The sequence below is a fragment of the Chanodichthys erythropterus genome, chromosome 13 (genome assembly GCF_024489055.1).
Source record: "Chanodichthys erythropterus isolate Z2021 chromosome 13, ASM2448905v1, whole genome shotgun sequence".
Lineage (NCBI taxonomy): Eukaryota > Metazoa > Chordata > Actinopteri > Cypriniformes > Xenocyprididae > Chanodichthys > Chanodichthys erythropterus.
Window position 1 is genome coordinate 31092862 of NC_090233.1, and position 17641 is coordinate 31110502.

Below are 17641 nucleotides of genomic sequence, written 5' to 3' on the forward strand. Positions count from 1 at the left end.
CCATGATTTCCTCAAAGCCCCTTTAATTCAGATTTTGTTGCACCTTATGGCAAAGGGCACTGTTATACACTGCATGGTCAAAAGTTTGTGGACACTTTAACACCACACCTACATGATGAACATTTCAAAACTATTGGCATTAACAGGAAGTTTGTCCACTCTGTAACGGCTTCAATCATGGATGCAGTAATTTGCTGTCACTATTGGTCATGTGGTGTATGTGGCACCCAAATCTGATTCTATTTAAACAATGTGCCTCAAACTTACATCAGGCACTGCTTATGAAAGTCTAATAACATGAATAACTTACTACAAAGCTTAGTGTTGTCAGACAGTTGCTGTGAGCCCATTGTTTATGGTGGAATTTGCTATATCCTATTTAATAATGGTCATCATAATTTGTTAATTAAGTGTCAGTTGTTCTTGTGTGCAAATCGCAAAAACAGTCCCATTAGAAATGACAATTTAGCTCATTGTAAAGTAACTCATTGCAATCTGTTTTAATAACAAACTGATTTTATTCAAATGAGTGTTTTTTTTTTCTTTTCTTTTTTTAATTGTGTTTGCCCCCCCCCCCCCCCCCAAAAAAGTCCTGAAGGATTTGTTTTTTTTTCAGATTCCTATATGCATTTAGGGTGCCTTCAGAATGAATTATCATAACTGCATTTTTGAGCTTATACAGAAAGGAAGAGCATATTAATTTCTGCAGGACTGGTCTTCAAATGTACTGATTTGTGCATGCATTTACTGAATTAGACTGTTAATGTAAAAAAAAAAAAAAGTTATAAATACATATTAACTAAAGTAAAACCCAGATAAAACATAAAAACACATATAAATATTTAAACTGCTAAATAATACTAAATATAAATATATGAGTCTACTACACTACCAATCAGAAGTTTGGAGTCGGTACGATTTTTTAATGTCAACTTGATTGTTTTAAATGCAAGGCTGCATTTATTTGATAGAAATACAGTAAAATTGTATGTAAAATTGTAGTTATATATATATATATAATATAATATATATATATATATAATTAATATTTTAAATAACTAAAACGCGTTTTGTCAAACAAACTCCAGTGACCATTTCAGTGTAATGTATGGTATAACCTGTAGGCTTGTGTGGTAAATAATAAATAGTCCAAACAATGAGATGTAGGTTTCTGGCGCCCTCTAGAGGATTATTTGGAAAAGCCACAAGTTGTTACTACTAGTGTACACTACAGTTCAACACGCCTCCTTACAGCTGGATGTGTCTTCGTCTCCAGGAAATTACTTGAAACGTCAGCAGTGAAAATGGTTGCGATATTATCCAGTTAATCCTTAACGATTTTTAGACGTGTCGTTTGGAAAAGTCGCATGGTATTCGCAACAAAATGAGATTTTTGTGAGTGAGACTGATCGCTGGTGAGCTCTAGGCCCTTCAGTGATGCCTCGGACCGTCGTGAGATCCTGAGCCGACCAGAGCTCCGCTTCACACAGCTGGAGGCTCGAAATAGTCCAGGAAGAGAGGTGAATGAGTTATTTTTTCTGATCTCTGCGCTTAAACCTGCATGTGCCAGTGAAATGTAGCCCAGTGTGACTTTTATTGTATTATTAAATCGAGAAACTGGCCTGTTTTTGTGTACTAAATAAAATATAAATAGTTTTAAGGGTTATTTACAGCAGACATAATTTTCAGTCAGTGAGAAAGTGTTGTCTGACAGTTAGTTCGTCTAGTTGGGAACCGAGAACCGGTTCTGAATAAGAACAGTTCATCTAATTTTACTAATTTATATTTATGATATTCTGCCGCTGTGGAGGAAACACAGTACTAAAAATACTCTGACTTTGTTTTCTGAACTACTTATTCTCTCGACGATATGGGAACGAATGACTCTCATGAGTCGGTTCTTTAAATGAATCAAACACTCTCGAAGTGGTCGCTGAATATATACAACGAATCTGTCAACGACTGAAATAAGCTAGCCGTTTCCATTTTAGTATTTTTGTTATAATGTATAGTTCGATATTTTTACAATAATGTACAGTTAGATAATTAGATTGGTTGGACAATATGTCTTTTGATGTCAATTATTAACGGTCTCATCAGCTGATCGTTTGAAGCAGTTTTAGACTTCCTCTGTGACTGAAGCATAAATATTTTGTTAATCAAAATACATACAAAAATACATCTTAATTAATTTATGCCATCGACGTCTGTAAACTATAAAATGTTAACGTTATAAACGTTTTTCTGTGTTATCAGTACTGTATGTGCCAGTCTGCTGCCCACGCAGCTACTGTCAGCACTGACTGTGTCTCAACACCTAGTGAACTGCCTATCTAGACAGCACATTTGAACGTCATAGTCAGCCCAGACATATTGTACAGGTAGGGAGCTCTCTAGGTTTTGACACGAAGCTTGTTTTCTTTCTCTGTACCCAGAGACCTGGTCACTGAGTTTATGAACAGTCTGGAGAGAGACAGGGAATCATGCTTCCACCATCAAGAAGGGATTTTGTATCTCTGACTCTCAACGAAAGCAGTAGCTACACCAACAGCAAGCAGTGGCGCCGGCAGTCCTGCTGGAGGGTGAGTTTAGTATTCAAATCATTTATTTATTTACATGATGGTTTTAACTATGAGTAGCTTCAAGGCCCCTCTGTCTTTGTTTAGTAGCATTTGATTGCAAAGATGTGAAGATTCACCTCTGCTTTTTCTCCAGAAATGGAAACAGTTGTCCAGATTGCAGCGCAGCCTGATTCTGCTTGCATTGATGCTGTTGTTGGTTTGTGGAATCGTTACTTCTCCCACTCTCATAGGACACTGGAGAGGTTAGCCACTATATTTCAAACAAAACTATTGAAACTGAGAAGTTGTCTTATTGAAAAAGAAATGAGAATAACGCACAAAAAAATGATGATGGAAAAGAAAAAAAAATAGGGTGGGGACTTGTTTCCATCCATCAGTTGTTGATTGAATGGAGGCAGATCTGAATTCAAGCTTTGCAGTGGATTGTAAAAAAGGGACAAGATGATTGGAGAAGACTCGAATATATCACCAGAGAGAAGTCTGTTGTTTCACCGGAAGATCTAGTTTTGACGCTAGGGTTCTGCCGATAGATGATAATCAATCAGAGATATCGAGATATTCACGGTCTTGCCTTTTGGGTGAAATATTTCTGTGCGATGTGACATTTCTTCATCACCAACTTACAGTACATTTCCCGATATAATAAATCAAAGTAAGTAAATAATTACCAAACGTGATAATATCATGTATCAGCAATCTCACAGGCTGGCGATATAACTATGGAGCATATTGCCCAACTCTATTTGATATTTTGATTAAAAAAATACAAGGTCAAAAAAATGTGCATGGATGAATCATTCTCAATAAGATCTATAATATGCATTTACAAAACTGAATTTCCATTTCATGCCAACTTTAACCTAGTATCTCTATTAAGGTTTGATTGAGAAGCTAATTATACCTCCTCTGTGTTCATGTTTCTCAGGTGGTGCATTTGGGGGGAACAGGGATGATGGGAAACAGTCATTTGTTGTTGACCTGAAAAATGAGTACAGGTCCATTCTTCCTGAGCTGCCTTCTGAGGTTAGTGTGACCCATTTGGTACTTGCTTGCTTGTTTTTTGGATGGCCTCCTTTAATGAGTAACCTGATAACTCAAGGTTACAGGCTGTGCTTTGTGCTGCTTTTTGCAGTTTGCGGCAGTAACTTGTGTTTTCCTTTGAAAAACAGAGAAAGGACTACCGTAGACGTGGACCGCCTGTCTTGCAGAACCGTTTGCAATCCAAAACAAATGTGTCGGGTCTGTGGAGAGCAGAAAATCATGGACTGGACCTAAATAATGCAGATAAAGGATCTGAGCGAGGAAAGCCAGTCATTAGGTTTGAATTTTATTGTCAACTGTACTGAAACACAACAGCATGTGCATTTTATTTTATCCGAGTATAGAGAGGACTAGATATTCCTGTGTTTTTATTATTATTATTTTATTATTATTTATTTCTTACATGAGTGTAGTTGGCGTGGAGCTGTGATAGTAGAAGGACAGGCCTCTGATACTGACACCAAAGACACAGAAAACCGAGACGACCCAGCTTCATTAGCACTTGGTTTGTTATTTTGTCAACTACATTTTATTCCTTTGATATCGAACAGGAAAAGAGCCAGCTGCTAAATTAATACTTTCTAAATATAAACACATTTTATGCAGCTGATCTGCCTGAATTCATTTTTTTCTTTTTCTGGATTGCATTGAAGCAGCTGTTTCCTGTGTTTTGTTGCTTTCAGCTGAGAGCAGACTAGAGGCTGTGAGAGAAGCTTTTAGACATGCCTGGAAGGGCTACAAGGACTATGCTTGGGGTCACGATGAGCTCAAACCCATCTCTAAATCATATGGAGAGTGGTTTGGACTTGGGCTGACCCTAATTGATGCTCTGGATACCATGTGGATCCTGGGTCTCAAAGAGGGTAATTTAGTTTGCTAGAGAAAATACATTACAGAAGCCCACACAGACCTTTTGTTTCTGTTTAGTTTTCCCAAGATCTAAAATGCCTTGTGGCATGTGTGTATATTCCTTGCGTAATATCTTGCATTGGCTGGACAACAGGTTAGCACCAAACTTACGCCACTAGTTTAGCCAATGTTACTGTGTCAGGCTGGTTGAGATGTTCAAAGAAACAAAGTGATTCTCTGATAGTGTTACAGAGCCACAGTTTTTACACTTTTCTGGGAAATCGACCAACCGATTTAAAATGAAGACATAAACCTATAACAGAAAAAAATACACACTTCACCTTCACCTACTCATTTTATGATGTTCACTGAAGCTGTTTACTGTGTATGTAATGTGGCTTACTTAATTTACATAAATGTTGTTGATAGAGTTTGCAGAGGCCAGGGAGTGGGTGGCCAAAGAGCTCTCCTTCGATAAGAACGTGGATGTTAATCTTTTCGAGAGCACCATTCGTATCCTGGGGGGCCTTCTGAGTACTTATCATCTGACCAGAGACTCCATGTTCCTGGATAAAGCTGTGAGTAAGAAGTAAAGCCCACCGCCCCTGGGTAGCTCAAAGCATCTCTTCTTCCTGGTACTATGTTCTGGTAATTTGGTGCTATTTTTATCTCGTGAATAAATTTTCAGAAAGATATCGGCTCCAGACTGATGCCCGCCTTCAACACTGCCTCTAAAATCCCCTATTCTGATGTGAATATCGGGAAGGGAACGGCTCATCCTCCGCGATGGACGTCAGACAGCACCGTAGCTGAGGTCACTAGCATTCAGCTGGAGTTCAGAGAGCTCAGCCGACTCACTGGAGACCCCAAATACCAGGTCAAGACAATGGATAGTCTTTCACAATTTAAACAATTCTGTTCTCAATAGAACAGGTGGTTACTAATCATCCATGTCTTTCTGTAGTTGGCTGTGATGGAGGTGATGAAGCAGGTGCATAAACTGGACGGAAAGCAAGATGGGCTGGTGCCGATGTTTATAAATACCAACAACGGGCTGTTCACCCATCAGGGCATTTACACACTGGGTGCCAGGGCTGACAGCTACTATGAGTATCTGCTGAAGCAGTGGATACAGGGAGGCAAGACAGAGAACGAGTGAGTAGAGGACTGTGTATATTTGGACTTCATAGTTTATTCCTTATGGGGTTGGGTCGATACCAGAATTATGGCTGTGGAATGATGACAGCCTGTGGTATTAATACTAAATCAAAAAGGAAAAAAAAAAAAGAAAAAAAAAAGCCTTGTGTGACTGTCAAAAAAGTGTGTGTGTGTATTTCTATATATATTAATATATATTGCTGAAGCATTTTTATTAAGATTTGTTTGTGCTCCCATGTGTTCAGATTGCTGGATGACTACCTGCAGGCCGTGGAAGGGGTGAAAAAGAACCTGCTGAAGAAGTCTACTCCTCTGGGCCTTACATTTGTAGGAGAGTTGTCCCATGGACACTTCAGTCCCAAAATGGTATGTTTGTTCTCAAAGAATAACAAGACTTCATGTTCAGCAAAGTCAAATTGTTTATGTAGCCCCCTTTTTCTCCTGTCTTGTTTCTTTTAGGACCATTTGGTATGTTTTTTGCCTGGCACACTAGCACTGGGGGCACATTACGGCCTTCCTGCTGATCATATGGAGCTGGCAAAACAGCTGATTGAGACCTGCTACCAGATGTATGCCCAGATGGAGACAGGTCTGAGCCCGGAGATAGCTCATTTCAACATGCATGAAGGCAGCACAAAGGATGTAGATGTAAAGGTGAGCTGAGAAAGACTTGACTACTTTTGGCAGTTGTTGAACATGTTTGTTTCAATATTTGAAATAAAATGGATTTTGTGATATTGTAATATCTTGCAGATGGCTGACCGGCACAACCTTCTGCGGCCAGAGACCGTGGAAAGCCTCTTCTACTTGTACAGATTTACCAAGGATAAGAAGTACCAGCAGTGGGGCTGGGAGATCCTACAGAATTTCAATAAGTACACAAGGGTATGTGTGAGAGAGAGAGAGAAACGGTTCCACTGTTACCTTGAGGTGTTTTTAGAAAATGTAAACTAGTAGAAGGAAGATGCATCCAAATGTACTTGTTTTCCATTCTAAATAGTATGCGAGATTCAAAATAATGTAAATCATTCATAGAAAATAGTTTGCCAAAAGTGTCCAGATGGTGTACTGTTTCTGGTGGATGAAAGTGTGTGCCTCTGTGAATGCTTTTCAGATAATATTTCCCACAATGCATTGCTCAGTTTTTCAGCAGGTTTTAAGTGTATTTGTAAGGTAAAGGTATACTAATAAAAAATAGCTAGAGATTGAATGTTAATAAATTTAGCTATATGTTAATTGTTTACTGTTCAAAAGTGAACAAAATTTGATTCAGCATGGATGCATTCAATTGATCAAAAGTGATAATAACGACATTTTATAATATTATGAAAGATATTTAAAATAATTGCTGTCCTTTGGAACTTTGTATTAATCATAGAATCATGAAGAAAAAATATGAATCGTGGTTTCCACAATTTTAAGTAGCATTTTTTTTTTTTTTTTAGCACAAAATCAGCATATTATGATTTCTGAAGGATCATGTGACAGTAGTGTAATGGCTGCTGAAAAATATTGAATATGAATAAGAGACTTATTAAAGAATCTTACCAACCCTACACTTTTGTACAGTAGTGTATATGTAAACGTTTTAGTATAAACATGCAGTTTTATGATGTGGCAGTTTGTCCCTGTACTTATTAAGCAAGGTATTAGTAAAGTGCACAATTCTATTGAATAACAGAACTACAAAATAAATATCAGGGAATTTTAGAAGGGTTTTTTTTTTTTTTTTTTTTTTTTTAGGAAAAATCATTGAAATTAATAAAATCTTAAAATTATTCAAAATAAGTTTTTCCAGTTATGCTTAGTTTTTAATTGTTTCTTTCATTTGAAATATTCTTAAATTTCCTTAATCCCTTAATCCTTGTCCATTCATCATGGAAAAAAATATGGAAAGTCATTGGTCAGAAAATGTCATAAGATTGTTTTTCATACTGGCTCAAAGTCAAACCTTGGTGCTCTGTCAGAATGAAAGTCTGATATTATTGGCTCAGTTCTGACTTTCATATGTCAGATATGTTGTTACTTGGCTTCTCATGTTTGGCTTGGTTTATACAAACATTGCCTTGCTCCCTTTCCAAATACTTACACTTTCTCGCTCTAAACTTCACATTCAGCATTCAGTTTATATCAACAGTTTACAGGGATGTTACCAAACAACTCTCAGTACTGACTAATGTGTCCCTCTCCCCACAGGTTCCCACTGGAGGTTATACGTCCATAAACAACGTATGTGACCCGGCCTATCCCAGCCCTCGAGACAAGATGGAGAGCTTCTTCCTGGGTGAGACGCTTAAATACTTCTACCTGCTGTTTTCTGAGGACCCTAAGCTTATCAGCTTAGACAAGTACGTCTTCAACACTGAAGCCCATCCTCTGCCCATATGGCCACAAGCAGAGTGATGGACCTATAAGCACACGTGCGTTACCAAACACACCTCTCTCAGGGCTGAACACATTTGATATCCACACTGCCATCTTTTTCTACACTAGGAACTCTTTTTGTAATTGAAAGTCACTAACTGGTGAAATAATTACAAGGGCCATGACAAAAATCTGTTTGTAGATGCCTAGTTTCTTAGTGTACCAGTGATCTGTATGTTTCTATAAATAGAGTTTCTCTATTTATGCTTCTATGCTGCTGTCGATCAGTATGAAACAGTATGTGCAGTCTCTTTGCCCAAGCACACAGACAAAAAAAAATAAATAAAAACATACTGTGAAACCTTATGGGGACTGCAAGCACTTTATGGTGTGTTTTTGGGGTTTTAGTGTGCGTGTATATTTTTTTTAAATGAAAGAATCACTGCTCTTTTTGTTGTGGGGATTTAGGGAGTCTTTCACCATTATCTGAAGGTCTATTTAGCTTTGTAAATTAATTTTTCTTTGCATCACAATTATTTACATTTGTTTTTCAGAGCATTCGGAACATGTGGTTACACTTTACAATAAGGTTTCATTTGTTAACATTAGTTTAGGCTTTAACTAACATGAACTGACAATGAGCAATATATTTTTGCAGCATGTATTACCTTTGTTAATGTTAGTTTATAAAATTGTACATTTAATGTTAGTTCACTGTGCATTAACTAATATTAACCGATACAACTTTTGATCTTGAAAATGTATGTTGAGATTAACATTAAGATTAGTAAATGCTTTAGATGTATTCTACATTGTTAGTTTTTGTTAATGTAGTTAACTAATGTTAACAAATTAAACCTTATAGTAAAGTGTTACCAAAAATTTAGAGTTATCAGACAGCATTGTATAAATGTTTTCTTGTGATAAGGCACATGCAAGGGGAAACATTTGTTTTTATAAATTATTAAAGTATTTCTTTTTTGTTTTGAGCCTAAAACCCCAACCTTGCTGTGAAGGATTTTAATGCCATCCTGTGAATAGGAGAAATGTACATATTTGTGCTGAGTTTGGTGTTAGTTAGTGGGTTTATTATTTTATATATATTAAAAAGCTCCTTTAAATGTTAACTCGTTAGCAGGTGAACCATTATTATTATTACTATTTGATTTTTATTCAGTTTTGTCCCATTTTTCTGTGGTTGCAGAATTATACGTATTTTAAGTGGAGCATTAATCAAGCAGTTTTATTTTTTTTATTTTTTTTAAATAAGTGTCTATAATATTTTATGGCACATCTCACTCTCTCATGGGACCAACATTTTCATTTGGTCTTGGAACATGTGTATAATGAACTTCAAACATTTGGTATTGGTAGAATATTTTGTAAAATGTGAAAAGTTGGGTGGTTGTTTTTTTTGGGTGGTCTTAGATCTTTAAAGAATCTTCAAAATTCTAAATGTTTTCATGCAGGAAGAAAAATGGAATGTTTGTTTATGTTCAGTTTGTGGCCTGAGCTTAAATGGAATACAATGTATAGGATGTCTTAATGTTACTGATAACAAGCAGGGCTATTAACTTTTTGACCATCAAAGAACAGACCTGCTGTTTACACAGATCACAAATGTATTATGTGCATTGTATTTGAAAAGCTGGTTGAACATTACGTCTCACTGTGCAGAATCTTACAGTAATATTACCCAGAGTTTTGTTTTGCTACCGTGTATATTATAGCCATTGCAGATGTTCATCAAGGGCTGGTTTTTCGACGTTGTGCTGTGGTGAGGTGTTTGTTCTGTTCCACGTGTGCCTTTACATACAGAGCAATGACAAATGTTGTCTATTTTCAATCCTGAGAATCACGTTTTTATGAGAAATCAATCTATTTTATTCATCTCATTCCTTTTGTGAAACTACAATTCCTTTTTTTGTGAATAAATACTTTTGTGACTATTTATAATATAATGTGTAAGCGTTAAATTAACTTGCTATCTGTATGCCATTTCTAGGTTGTTGTTTTTTTTTTTCTCATTGTGTGAGAAATTGAAGACCGCTAGTTTGTGTGTATCAGATTTAAAATGAAGGGCTTTTCATGCTTCACTCTTGTTGTGCAAATGTCTTAAATTATCATCTGCCTCATGCATATTGACAAATCAACATAGTTCTGAATCATTTGTACACCAAAGATGTGCCATAAATTTCAAATAATAATAATGTGGTACAGCTGTATTTATTCCTTTGAATTTCCTTAGAAGTACCCCAACGCAATCTGGCAATTTGTAAATGATGAATTAGACAGAGTGAGCTTTTACATAATGAAAATGTTTTTTTAATTGACAAATTCATATTTCTGGAATATATCTTTTTAGTGTCCATTTCTGTGGAAATAAATGGATTTATTCAATTTTTACAAGTTTACAAATGTTGAAATAAATTGTACATAAAAACAACTCATGATGGCTCCTTCCTTGCCGCCTTCACCCATTGAGCAATGATTTCAGACTCCTCCTTCCGAGCCACAATCACAGACTCAGGATCAGCAGGGTTGGACTCCCTGGGAAAAAATAAAGTAGGAAGCATGGTCAGATGATGAAGCCAAATATAGCATTTCATTGTCTCTCACGGGTCTAAACGCATCACATAATATGTAACATGGGCTATGTTCAGACTGCCAGCAGAAATCAGATTTTTTTTTTTTAACAAATGCATGAAATTTAAACCACATTTGGAGGTGATTTGAAGTGCGATTCCAATCAGATTTTTATAGATGCGTCCGAGTCTGGGTGCTCTGGCTGTTCAAATCAGATGGTCTTTTTGCCTCACTCCATGTGACACAAATTTTATTCACTTGCAATTAATAGTGCAGACAATCTGCCTGAAAAAATGAGAAAATATCAGATTTGACTGCAGTCTGAAAATAGCCTAAGTTTAACTGGCACCTTAAATCCAGATGATGAGCTCCCTCTGGTATGTTGATTGCAATCAGTGATGGGCTGAGTGACTTCCTGATCTACAGGTGAAAATAATTCCATTAAATGTTTTACAGAGAAGCACAACAAAATACTCTTTATTTGTAAATGGCATACATGAATAAAAGTGCACTCAGTGTAACTTACTAACAAGGGAATTATTTAAATTAAGTATTCAGATCATTTTAGTACGGAAAAATACAGAGTGCACCTTTATATTTTAATAACTAAATAATAAAATTACAAAGTTTTCAAAGTGAAACTTACCCCTCCATTAGCCCAAGGATCAAGATCACCATTGGAAAATATGATATTGCTTGCGGTGGAGAGATCTAGAAGAAAGAATTCAAATGGATACAACATTTAGCTCCCAGTTCACTGCAAACATCCAATGACATTAAAAGGATCAAAGACAAACCACACATTTTGATAGTTCTAGCTTACCTTGGCCCCAGAACTGGGTCTTGAGCCACCCTGGCCGTGGCACCACCCCCCATCTCTTTGAGCAGTACTGTTCCCTCTGCTGCTCAGTGAATGTCATAGGTGGGAACATGTCTGTCACATTGTTACTCTCATAGCACATCTCGATCTCAGTGCAGGCCTAAAAAAGATTTTCATATAAAAGACATTTTGGTAACACTTTATTTTACAGTGCCATTGTTACATGTTATATAATAATGTAGTAATAACTAGAAATTATGCATAATTACATGTGACTAACCCTATAGTAAGTACATGTAGTTAATTATTATAACACAGTATGTAAATGTGTAATTGCACTGTAATACTGACACCTTAAAGTGTAACCAAAATTTTTATATATTATACATGTGAATATTCCAATGAAAACTAATACATCAGATTCAACTGCAAACTTTTTTATATTTTATATATATATATATATATATATATAAGTTGTTTAAAGAGGTCTTTAAAAGTTCTTTAAAAAAAAAAAAAATCACAGTGTCAAGTATTTGGACTGAATAGAGTGCTGCAGAAATTGGTCCTAAAAGCTGTCCTGAAGTCAATGGGATTTTGGTTAAATGCCGGAAATGTGGTCTGTGGTTAAATATGATATATTCATGATTTTTTTTTAAGCTTTTGAATATCTTGAAAAAGGTGGTTGTCAACAAGTGGCTAAATGGGACTACAGAGGTTGTCTGGGGCATTTAACGTCATCACGGCGTTTAAATAAAGATTGAGAGATTTCCTCAAAGCTAAGTGGTCATGTGATGTTTGTTTATAGTTTTATAGTCTAACTTTAGCTTTCTACATCTGGGGATAATTTAAACATCAAAATTGCATTTATTAATCTTATTTAATATTAATTTCAACATTTACCAGTAAGAATCATTTGTTCATAAACTTGTTCGTCACAGACCTTATTTTATGCAGTAATCCACCTGAACAAGCTAATCAAAGTCTGAAGGGTTACTAGAAAGCTACAGACAGGTGACTGTTTATCAGGGTTGGAGCTGAACTCTGCAGGACTGTGGCTCTCCAGGACAGGAGTTCACCACCCCCACTCTACACTGCGTTCCAAATTATTATGCAAGTGAAATATCAGTACAATAAACATTCAGATTTTAGTTTTTCTAAGAAAATGTTTGTTTGTTTACTTATCCATGTATTTTTAGATAACTGGTATCAATCTCAGACGAAACTATTTGCCAGATCTATGGAAACCCTACTTAGAGGTTGTTCCACATTATTAAGCAAGTCACAGTTCACATGCAATATGGAGAGGAGGAAAGATCTTTCTGAAGATGAAAAGCATTAAATGGTGCAATGTTGTGCAAAAGGCATGAAAACAACTAATATTGTGTGAAACTGAATGATTGAGTGATTTAGAGCACAAGAGAAATTCGGTCAGATAAAGGCTTATTAATGAAAGTTCCTATCAAAAAAATGTATTGTATTAAAAGGGCAGCTATAAAAAAGCCAGTGTTGAGCAGCAAACAGGTATTTGAAGCTGCTGGTGTCTCTGGAGTCTTGAGAACCTCTCCATGCAGGCTGGCAGTTGTGCATAAAGATGCATTTCAGCCACTCCAAACCAAACCTCACAAAGAGAAACATTTACAGTGGGTGTAGAAATACATTTTCAAACAGTTTTATTGCTGTGGTGTTTTTTTGCAGCATGGGATAGTGCATAGTGCATTGTACAATAGTGAGTTGTACTATGCACTATCCTCCTTTTTATACCATAGCTGAAAATGGCCAGTTATGAACTCCACATATCTTGCAAAAGTCATTTTAATACCCTCAATCTCACTTCCCAGTATTCCAGCCCAAATCATCACCCACCAGCTCCTTGCTGACATCGCAGTCTTATTGGAACGTGGTGGCCATTCACCAACCATCCAGAAATCCATCCATTTAGGCCATCCATTGTAGTACGGCATTAGTCTGTGAATAAAACTATTTAAAAATGAGTCTTCATGTATTTCTAAACCCACTGTAAATGTTTCTCTTTGTGAGGTTTGGTTAGTGGTGTCTAAAAAACTTCTTTACGCACAACTGCCAGCCTGCATGGAGAGCTTCTTGAGACTCCAGAGACACCAGCAGCTTCAAATACCCGTTTGCTGCTCAACACTGGCTTTTTTATAGCTGCCCTTTTAATATAATACATTTTTTTGACAGGAACTTTCATTAATAAGCCTTTATCTGACCAAGTTCTGCTGTGCTCTAAATCACTCACAAAACTTATGATAGTTCGATAATCTCCATTCAGTTTCACACAATATTAGTTGTTTTCATGCCTTTTGCACAACATTGCACCATTTCATGCTTTTCATCTTCAGAAAAATCTTTCTTCCTCTCCATATTGCATGTGAACTGTGACTTGCTTAATAATGTGGAACAACCTCTAAGTAGGGTTTCCATAGATCTGGCAAAAAAACTAAAATCTGAATGTTTATTGTACAGAAATCTTACTGATTTGTCTCTTGCATAATAATTTGGAACGCAGTGTATAGTCTCAAAATAAATGTTTTACTGAAGACTTGTGTTGTTAAATTTTTAACATAAACATGTTAAATGACGTTTATGATATGCTCTAATCATTGATCATGGCTCTAATATTACAGTGAATTTTCAGCAAGTACCAAAATCTAATATTCAGGGTTTAGTGAGAACTAATCTAGGTACCTGGTAATCCCACGCATAACTGTCAAAGCCAAGGCCACAGCCGGTGGGGTCGGCACACTCCACATACAGACCGTAGAGATCATAACATGTGAGCTGTCCAGTGGAATTATACACAATGCCTGTGGGGGTAGCACAACATTAATGAAAAAGTCTTTTGAACCTTGTCAGGACAAGAGGGATTACAACAAAAAGGAACAGAAAATGAAATCGAAATCTGTGCAAAGCTGCTGTCATTTACCAACAGTATCTCTGAGTGCCAACATAAGATCAGTGCCATTCAGCATGGTTTCACATGCCACCTGTGGAAGTAAAAGTACTGAACTTTAGCTTTAAAACACACAATCATAATGGTTCCATTCCAACTGCAGGAACTGCACTATTAAGCCATTTTAGATGGAACCAGATGGGGTGGAATGGTTTCATTTGCTCTAAGCATCAGGGAAACATTTGTTTAACACCATTAGGTTTTGCTTTCTGCATTAAAGCCTTTCAGTAGCAAGCTTTTATTTTTCATGCTCTCCCCTTCCCATTTGGAGATGGAATTTTCAAAATTCACGCTAGTGAGAAATCCAATACCTTCACAGGGAAAGGTGGCATGCTGCCTATGAATTGAGTGCTGTAGGGATAGTCCAACATGGCCATCATGGTGAAGGCGTTGCGTAAGAGTCCGTTCAGCTGATGAATGTCCTTTGGGGTAGAGGGAGTTTTACACAGGGAGAAAGCAGACTGGATGCGGCTGTAGTCTATGGAGTGTGAACAAGGAGCAGAAGAATGAAATTAGCTTAGGAACAACAACAAACACAGAGTGAAATGGTCAAGAATCCTGAGTGAACGGCTATGGATACCTTTCTGTTGTGCCAAAGTGTTTAGCTTCTGGAAAGCTCCTTTCACTGCATCTCTGCAGGCAGGTTTAAACTTTTCGAAATCCTGAACACGCAAACAGTATCAATATTACTCCAATTCAAAATCAAATAAAATCGTCTTTAAAAATTGTTTTAAAGGCCTGTTTTAAAGCCGAAGTGCCTGAAAAGAATTAAATATTAACTTACAGCAGTAACATCCTGGAAAAACTGTCTAGAGTCTCCAAGACCTGCGGTGGACAGGATAGGAGCGCTAGCGGCTAACGCACCAGCAACAATATTCGGGTACCTGATTCTCATGTAAACGCTCAACATTCCTCCATAGCTGACATAAAAACAGACATATAGATATTATTTGTTATTGCATTATAAAAAATACTATTAGATATGATATTTAATTAATTTAATAACAATTAAATATACTGCAGCCAGCTGGTATATGGATATTTATATGTGTGTGTGTGTGTGTCTGTCAGGGGATGATGGGTAAATAAGAAGCTCACTGAGACCCCACCTTCCACCAAAGACGATGACGGGACATGTCTGAGCTCCCAGTTCCTTCTTTAGCTCTGTGATCATCACTGCATAGTCAGCCAGAGCCTGCTCCACTGTCAACAGCCCCACCTCAGGGATATTAAATGAATCCTTCCCAAATGGAAGAGATTTTCCATAGTACCTCTAGAGTTTAAAGCAAAGGTAACCATTAGTGGACATGTATATACTATTTAAAAAAAAAAAAGAAAAAAAAAAAAGGTTTGGAATAATTTTATAAAATAATAAATAATATTTTTTAAATATTTAAAAAAAATATTATAATTTAAAATAACTTCCTATATTTTAAGATGTTTTCAACATTGATAATTATAAGAAACATAATTAATAATTGAGCACCAATTAATTGCTGATAATTAAGCACCAAATCAGCATATTAGAATGATTTCTTAAGGATCATGTGACACTGAATGAGGTAATGAAGTAATGGTGGCTGAAAAATTCAGCTTTGCCATCGGAGGAATAAATTACATTTTAAAATATATTAAAATATAAAAAAAATGTAATTTAAAATTGTAATAATATTTCACAATAATACTGTATTTTTGATCAAATAAATGCAGCCTCGTTGAGCATAAGGGACTTCTTTCAAAAACATCTTAATCTTATTTATTCCAAACTTCTGACCACTAGTGTTTGACTGCATACAGTGGACATCTACAATTTTCCTTTTGTCTAACTTCCTCCATGGTCATATGATTCAACATGAGAATCTTACGTGCTCGGCAAATATCACCAGGGCTCCCTGCACTGCTGCCAGCTCTGTGATGAAGCCTGAATTCAGTGCAAACTCCCAAATGTCCCCCTCATTGCCAGTGTAGAAAAAAATGGGTCCATAGCCTTTCTTCCAGTACTGATCTAGAATAAACACACGATGCATTCAGTATGGATGGATATAAGTTAAAAAGATAAAGTTAAGACTAAGAGTATGAAAGTGTGGCAGATTACCTGTAATAAGGTAGCGCTGATCATATGTGCCATTGCCCAGGCTGTTGTAATTGAAGTGGTCTAAAATCTGTTTAAAATACATTTCCTTGAAATCAGCTGCAAGGTCTCTGTGAGATGGGGTGACCCCATTATCGAGCTTTTCCTTAAAAAAAGAAAGAAAATTCAAAAGAACAGTAAGGAGTAGCAGAGCAAAGAATGGCCTATAAACTGTATGAAAACAACTGGAAGAGCCTATCAGTATCAAAACTATTTAAAATACAAACAACTGCAGATCAGAACTTGCCACAGATAAACGTGTCTCAGTCTTTCCACCGAGGATCAGCAGCATGAATCCAAGGAAAAACCACCCTACAGCCATTCTCACAGAGACCCCATATACAGCCAGAAATCCAGTGGAGTTTCATGAAATCTTCACAGGACTAGTACCATAGACTGTAAAAAGACTAGTACTTACTGTCATGTGATCAAGTCAGCTGTCATGTGACTTTCGTGTCATCTGTAAAAACAGACCCCTATGGACAGACCGTGTTAGGTTAAAAGTACACGATTTACACCGTTATAAAATTAAGGGTTGTCTGAGCAACGAAAAAAAGGGCGATTTGGCAGTTTAACAATTATTTACACAATAATAGTTTCAGTCAGAGTAAAAGCCAGGAACCATTTCAAAGTAAAAGTCTTCATGCATTTAACTTACATAAATACGGTCAAAATCAGCGGGAAAAAAGGTTATTATTATTATTATTATTATTATAAAATGCTTATAAACAGTAACTATATAGAAGGACAAAAATAAATAAATTGTTAGCATTAAAATAAAAAGGATTTGTTCATTTTAAGGATTCGTTCGAATTCACTAACGAATCACCTCTACCGGGGTGCCCTGTTTACCCTTATTTACCTACTTTTTTTTATAAAACTCATCTTCCTCATAAGGAGTCAATGCATGGCCAGTAAACAAGATGAAGAAGAAAAACAACACAGCATGTTCAAAGTTTGTGGTATTTCTGTGTGTAATTCATGTAGAACAAAAGATAATGCACATATAAAAAGTAATGTACTTTTTAGACAGATATACAACAAAGTTACTTGTCTTTTGGTTTTTAGAACTACAGACTGAAAAGCTCAATACACTATATAGAAGATTTTTGCATGTGTAGTTTAAATACCCTGAGAGC

The 17641-nt window shown here is 36.3% G+C and overlaps 2 protein-coding genes across 3 annotated transcripts; one reads left to right on the forward strand and one right to left on the reverse strand.

The window, feature by feature from the left end:
* The first annotated feature begins 1234 nt into the window (after nucleotides 1-1234).
* On the forward strand, nucleotides 1235-8041 carry man1b1b (mannosidase, alpha, class 1B, member 1b). The gene is made up of 14 exons (XM_067406929.1): nucleotides 1235-1520; nucleotides 2436-2582; nucleotides 2716-2824; nucleotides 3508-3605; nucleotides 3752-3900; nucleotides 4037-4128; nucleotides 4307-4486; nucleotides 4902-5050; nucleotides 5161-5349; nucleotides 5437-5627; nucleotides 5876-5996; nucleotides 6090-6284; nucleotides 6384-6515; nucleotides 7827-8041. The coding sequence occupies exons 2-14, from the start codon at nucleotides 2484-2486 to the stop codon at nucleotides 8031-8033; spliced, it is 1911 nt and encodes a 636-aa protein (XP_067263030.1). The 5' UTR covers nucleotides 1235-1520; nucleotides 2436-2483; the 3' UTR covers nucleotides 8034-8041.
* Nucleotides 8042-10406: 2365 nt separating this feature from the next.
* dpp7 (dipeptidyl-peptidase 7) lies at nucleotides 10407-17068 on the reverse strand. Of its 2 annotated transcripts, none has more exons than XM_067406932.1 (13): nucleotides 16921-17068; nucleotides 16467-16608; nucleotides 16237-16376; nucleotides 15481-15644; nucleotides 15156-15291; nucleotides 14952-15033; nucleotides 14683-14849; nucleotides 14345-14405; nucleotides 14107-14225; nucleotides 11404-11560; nucleotides 11227-11291; nucleotides 10930-11000; nucleotides 10407-10544 (listed from the first exon to the last, which is right to left on the reverse strand). In XM_067406932.1, the coding sequence occupies exons 1-13, from the start codon at nucleotides 16924-16926 to the stop codon at nucleotides 10442-10444; spliced, it is 1413 nt and encodes a 470-aa protein (XP_067263033.1). In that variant the 5' UTR covers nucleotides 16927-17068; the 3' UTR covers nucleotides 10407-10441. The 2 variants fall into 2 exon arrangements, with proteins under 2 accessions (XP_067263033.1, XP_067263032.1); XM_067406931.1 differs by having other exon boundaries at nucleotides 16750-17061.
* Between the last annotated feature and the right edge of the window lie 573 nt (nucleotides 17069-17641).

Excerpts from the sequence above, each read along its gene's own strand:
- man1b1b (XM_067406929.1), top strand. The coding sequence starts at position 2,484 with ATGCTTCCACCATCAAGAAGGGATTTTGTATCTCTGACTCTCAACGAA. Across the intron at positions 2,825-3,507 it reads TCTCATAGGACACTGGAGAG|GTGGTGCATTTGGGGGGAAC; the intron begins GTTAGCCACTAT and ends CATGTTTCTCAG. Across the intron at positions 5,997-6,089 it reads GACACTTCAGTCCCAAAATG|GACCATTTGGTATGTTTTTT; the intron begins GTATGTTTGTTC and ends TGTTTCTTTTAG.
- dpp7 (XM_067406931.1), bottom strand. The coding sequence starts at position 16,824 with ATGGCTGTAGGGTGGTTTTTCCTTGGATTCATGCTGCTGATCCTCGGT. Across the intron at positions 14,226-14,344 it reads GGCACTCAGAGATACTGTTG|GCATTGTGTATAATTCCACT; the intron begins GTAAATGACAGC and ends CTACCCCCACAG. Across the intron at positions 11,001-11,226 it reads ATCCTTGGGCTAATGGAGGG|ATCAGGAAGTCACTCAGCCC; the intron begins GTAAGTTTCACT and ends TTTCACCTGTAG.